Source organism: Gambusia affinis, linkage group LG24 (genome assembly GCF_019740435.1).
Source record: "Gambusia affinis linkage group LG24, SWU_Gaff_1.0, whole genome shotgun sequence".
NCBI classification, from domain to species: domain Eukaryota; kingdom Metazoa; phylum Chordata; class Actinopteri; order Cyprinodontiformes; family Poeciliidae; genus Gambusia; species Gambusia affinis.
Window position 1 is genome coordinate 7802955 of NC_057891.1, and position 5596 is coordinate 7808550.

Below are 5596 nucleotides of genomic sequence, written 5' to 3' on the forward strand. Positions count from 1 at the left end.
GAAATAACTTCTTATCTTCACATTAATATAAGATTTTTACGTTTGATTGCTACCTTTTGATGGAACATAAAACTAATATTAAGAAAAAAACTGGCATATTTGTACAGTTTACAGGAACACCTTCAGCCTTTTTTACAGTGTAGCCGAAAATTACTCCACCGAAATTGATTATGATATAATAATTGTTCTCTCTTTTGCTTCATCACAGAGTTCCTCCAATTTTTTCTGAGCTTTATGAGCCTTATTTGCTTTAATAAAATGTTGACTTCACCGTCCTTTGTGAAGTTCTGCTGTAAAATACAGCAGAGCTTCAGGTGTAAATGTAACAAAATTAAAAACAAAACAAAACAAAAGAAAAATGAACAAGCCTGATGTTGAAATTTTCTTTATCTGCAGAGGGCAATGTTGCTCTTCTCCTGAAAGCCTCTTTTACGGGATCTCTACTCGCTTCCTTTGTTCTTTCGACGAACAGGAAGAAGAAACACCAGAATAGAAAGTTCATTGAAGAACACGTCGTCGAAGACGGGTTTTATTATTGTCGACAAATTGGCCTCGCCCTGCGCAGAAAGCAAATTTGGAGTCTTACAAGTCGTGCATGGAGGTTCTTCAAAAGTATAAATCTCTAAATCGTGTGGAGTTTTATACTGGGCCAGTGATAAAATAAAACATTGCTGATGTAGGAATGATTTAGTATGGAAGCCTGTTTCCGCCACTCTGATAAAATAAACAAACAAAAAACCTCACTATAACGAGGCGGTTCTATAATATAGAGATATTATCTCAATATAAGGAGATACTGTCTCATAATAATATAGTGGCAGAAGTGGGCTTCCGTAATTCCGAGTGAGAAAGTGTCTCAAAGAGTGGTTAAAAAGCTGGAAAATAATGTTTTTTTCTGTTTCCCAGCCTGGAAAACTCTGCAGCGTGAAAAGATATAGGCGCCGCGCCGGAGATAAGCAGGAAGGACGGATCATGTATGGACGGTGAAGGCGGGACGCACGAGTCTCACGCACATGCAGGGGAAATGACTCTCCGGGGAGGATGGATCTGAGAGGAAAAATAAATAAATAAATAACAGGAATCTGTCTCCGTATGAGGCTATAGCGAACCAAAATAGAGGCGCTGACAGCTTCCTCCATCCCACACCCGTTGGGAGCGCTTATCCCGTTTTGCTTTGTGAGATAAGAGCGGGATTTATTTATTCAGGTTGATGGCTGCGGCCACACTTTGAATGATAAAGGAGGTGTGTTTTGGATGCGGTGTGCTTTTGCCACTTTGGGTGTGCCAATCAGGATTAAAGGTCACGGTCTGCAGGACAAATGAGGGAGTATTAGAATCTATGACTGAGAAGGTGTGAGTTTCTCGGGTTTCTCGTCTATTTAGCGCGCCGTCATTAACGCACAACAAATCAAGCCCACGTCTAACAAGGAGGCATGAATATTTTTGATCCATTGTCAGATTTTTTTATTTTTATTTTTTTAAAGGAAGCCCACATGTAAAGTTGGGAATGGGCGGAAAAGGAGCCTTTTGTTGTGGTTGTGCTCCTGGTGCTTCAAAGGAAGGTGTTGGGTTCACTACTGGATGAGTTTGATGTTATTTCAGTCAGAGAAAAGACATCTGTTTCTCCATACCTCACATCTGTGTTAACTTCCCCCATGCAAATACTTCCCGGAATGGTGATTTAAATTTTTTTTTTAATGCTTTTGTGTTTCTGTTTTTTTTTTTTTTTCTTTTAACTCTGCTGATGGTGGGCGTTTGGGTCAGAGAGGTTCCGGATGGTGATGTTGGCACGTTTGAAGGAGTCGATCGCTTCCAAGAAACACTTCATGTTCATTTTTTGTGACCTGTTGCTTTTGGATCGCCGTATCTCAGAGGAGAAATGTCTTCGGGCAGCAGGACCTGGAGTTTGAGAAAGGAGGAGACAAGGTTTCTGTAAACAGATTTAGCTCTAAATGGCCCGTGCCAAAGACGTTTCAGAATAAAAAAAAAAAAAAGAAAAAGAAAAAAAAAAGCTTGGAATTGAAAATGTCTAACATGTTCCAGAAAAAAACTTCCTTGCTTTTCACTCAAAGAAGATGTGCTGGTCATCTTCTACTTGGGCATTTATTCAGTTTGTGTCAGCTCATCAGGTGGGTTTAAAAGGGCAGCTAACATCACTGCCGCAGACCCCACACATGCTGGATACTAACTGTAAAGGCTTTTACCTTCATCAAATCTGTTAAAAACAATACTGTTTTCAGATGAGGCTACTATCATCTGTACTGGAGGAAACATCCGGCAACTTTTAGAGGTGATGATAGAAACTTAAAAACAAGGCAAAATGTTTGATATTTGTTGTAAGGACCTAAACCGATGCCTTGTTTCTTACTCATTCTGCTGCATGTTGGGGCGCAAGACGTAACCGACAGCATCCGGTTTAGGATTTTCAAAACAAAAGCTCCTCCAGACTCAATACATAGAACGGACATATGTAATTATTTCTTGCGCGGCCCGGTGGTTGGTGACCACTGCCCTATGCAAGTTATTGTTTGGAGGTCAACAAACCTGAAGCCACTGGGCTCAATACAAAGTGTTGTATAAACTTTGTATTGTGTACATTCTTAGTATAGAAATATGGAGTATGGAGAGCCAAAATTAATTAGATAAATAAAGCAGTAATTGGCATCTTTCTTCCCATTTATGTTTAATCCTTTATACATTTATTTATTTATTCCTGGATTTATTTCTGAAATGCCCTTTTTTCACTTCCTTATTTTCCTTATTCATTTATCCTTTTCCAATTTTCCATTTTCATTTATTCTTTTCCTATTTTCCGTTTTCATTTATCCTTTTCCAATTTTCCATTTTCATTTATTCTTTTCCTATTTTCCGTTTTCATTTATCCTTGTTCAAATTTCCAAAAAAAGGATAAATGAAAACGGAAAATTGGAAAAGGATACATGACAACGAAAAATAAGAAAATGATATATAAAAATGGAAAATTGAAGATGGAAATTTGGAAAAGGGTAAATGTATAAGGAAAATAAGGAAATGAAAAAAGGACAGATAAAAATAAATCTGTGAACAAATAAATAAATAAATAAATAAATGAAAATTACTCCCTTATTTATTTATTTGATTATTTATTTATTTGATTTAGGCTGAAATGGCTTCATTCCCAGTTGTTTTCTTTGGTATATGAAAACCGGAGTACCCGGTGAAAAACCCACACATGCCATGACTTATTGTATTTGTCAGGCATCCAGGAATGATGGAATTTCACAATCAAGCCATTATTGTAAATTTTGTGTTCTTTTCTTAAATTGTGATTTGGGTGTTGTTCTTGTTTTCTGTTAGTAATTGTGACAAATTCTAACCACTTTGCATACCACATTCACCCCCCACCCCCCTTTAAAAAGAAAAATCTATCTCAGTCATTTAGAAAACACTTTTCCTTCTCCTTCTTTTAGTTTTTTTCACCGCAGGAAATTTCTCTTTCTGCTCCGTTACCAGCAACTGTTTGCTAACGACGTTTTCCACTTCCCTCTCTTCCTCTTCTCCTGCTCTTTGGACTTCTTCAGCACTCTCCTCTTTCTCTGCTGCTGATGTCTCCTCTCTTTTACATTTCTGCTGAGCGTTCCTCCTGTTGATCATCCTTAAATTATGCTGTTTCATTTTGTCAGCAAATGACTGTTTGACCCTCTGGAGCTCCCTCTTGAGTTTCTGCAAGGCGAACTCCGTTGTTGACTTGATGTCTTCGCTTTTGCTCAGTTTGACTTTCAGCTCTTGGATTTCGCTCTGCAAAGCCTTTTTCTGCTCCTTGTGCTTTGCCTCCTGTTGGTCTAGATGGTTGAGTGTCATGTGAAGGTCCCGCCGCACGGTTACGAGCTCCTGCGAGCGCTGCACCAGCAGCTTGGCGGACGACTCTTTCTGCTTCTGCAGCTCGTCCTTCATGCCCTGGACACTGAGCTCCACTTTGGCCTTCAGTTCTTCACTTTTGCCGAGTTTGTTCTTCAGCTCGCGGATCTCCAGATGCAGGAGCTTTTTGCTCTCCTTGTTTTTCGCCTCCTGGTCTCGTAGATTTTGAAGCGCGGCTTGAAGCTCACAGCGATGGTCGCCGGCAGTTCTCAATTGTTGCTCCAGGAGCGCGCTGGACGACTCCCTCTCTCTCAGGAGTTTCTGCTCCAAGCTCTGGGAGGTCTGCTCTGCTTTTCCTTGACGTTCTTCCGTTCTTCTGAGTTTTGTCTTCAACTCGGTGAGTTCCTTCCTGAGAGTATCATTTTGGGCTTTGTATATGCCGTTCTGCTCCTTAACACACCTTTGGAGATGTTTCAGCTCTTCTTGAAGTTGCTCAATCTTCTCCTGTTTCTTTGCGTTGTCAGAAACCTGGACGTTCAGTTTGCTATTAATCTTTTCAAGTTCGTATTGGAGATTAATGACAGTTCTCACTCTCTCTTCTTTTTCTAGGCACAGCTGTTTGACCTTTTGTTGGAGCTGCTTGATGAATTTCTCATGATCTGGCGGACATTTCTGCTCGCCGACTTGCTTCACCTTGACCTCCGACTCAGTTTCACCAGGAGAATTAGCTTGTTTTTCCACATATTGTCTTCTGTCAAAGTTGTCTTTCTGCTCAAACACAAGTTCCTGTTGCTTCGGTCTGCAGTAGAGGTATTTAGGGAAGTCGTTTCTCCCCACAATAGTTGAGAAGTTTTGCTTGATGTTCTTTGGGTGCAGATTCATGAATTGCTTTCCTCGTCCACGATCATCGTGTTCATATGGGTTGAAAAGAACTCCTTGCTTCTTAGGCCTGTCTAACTCTAACGAGTGGTAGTGTTTTTCACTGTTATCTCCAAATTTTGAGATTTCCTCTGAATTCTCAATTGTTATGTCTTCATTATCAGCCCTGTAGCTCAGAGAAGAATCCATAAAGTCCCTCACACGTTCATAATCCTCATAAGGGTTATGCAGAACTGCTTTTCCCTTGGGTCTTTTGGGCCCTTCAATATAGCAGTCTTGTTCCTGAAGGTCTGCCATTTTCACCTGAGTCGCTTCGTCTGACTCGTCCTTGGGTCCATTAGTGTAATATACGTCACTTTTAAGGTCGCTGTTGCTCATACTAAAGAAAACCTTTTGGCTTTTTGGTTTTACTTCGGGGGTTTGGTGATAATCCTCCTCGACAGGCATGGTACTCTGCACTCCGACAGATGCATTCAGGTGCTCCATTTTGCTCCTTCACAATTGGAAATATTTGATATTCTGGTTTAAATGTCTTTGTCAGTAGGAAGGCGGTTTTCTCACTCACCGCCACTGCAGGTTGCGTTCGAGAATGAACGGAAGTTGAGGCATCAAAGAGTCATACGATGTGATGTCATAGAGAGGCTTGTGACCCGTCTTTCAAAATAAAGTTCTAGTAATCTTATCATTCCTATTATAAAAATCTAATTAAGAACTTATGAGTAATTCATTTTTTTTTTATTTATATTATCCTTAATATTATAAATCTAATATTTACTTTTGTTAACTTTCAAAACATTTCGCGTATTTATCTTACACTAAGTAAGCTAATCTATATTTATGAAACAAAATTGATATATTTTGGCCAAAATTAGACCAAATA

General features: G+C 39.6%; 1 protein-coding gene across 2 annotated transcripts; it reads right to left on the reverse strand.

Moving 5' to 3' along the window:
- Positions 1-1434: 1434 nt before the first annotated feature.
- Positions 1435-5298, reverse strand: LOC122827205 (trichoplein keratin filament-binding protein-like). 2 transcript variants are annotated; one of them, XM_044109886.1, is made up of 2 exons: positions 3490-5298; positions 1435-1899 (listed from the first exon to the last, which is right to left on the reverse strand). In XM_044109886.1, the coding sequence occupies exons 1-2, from the start codon at positions 5200-5202 to the stop codon at positions 1831-1833; spliced, it is 1782 nt and encodes a 593-aa protein (XP_043965821.1). In that variant the 5' UTR covers positions 5203-5298; the 3' UTR covers positions 1435-1830. The 2 variants fall into 2 exon arrangements, with proteins under 2 accessions (XP_043965821.1, XP_043965820.1); XM_044109885.1 differs by having other exon boundaries at positions 3460-5298.
- Between the last annotated feature and the right edge of the window lie 298 nt (positions 5299-5596).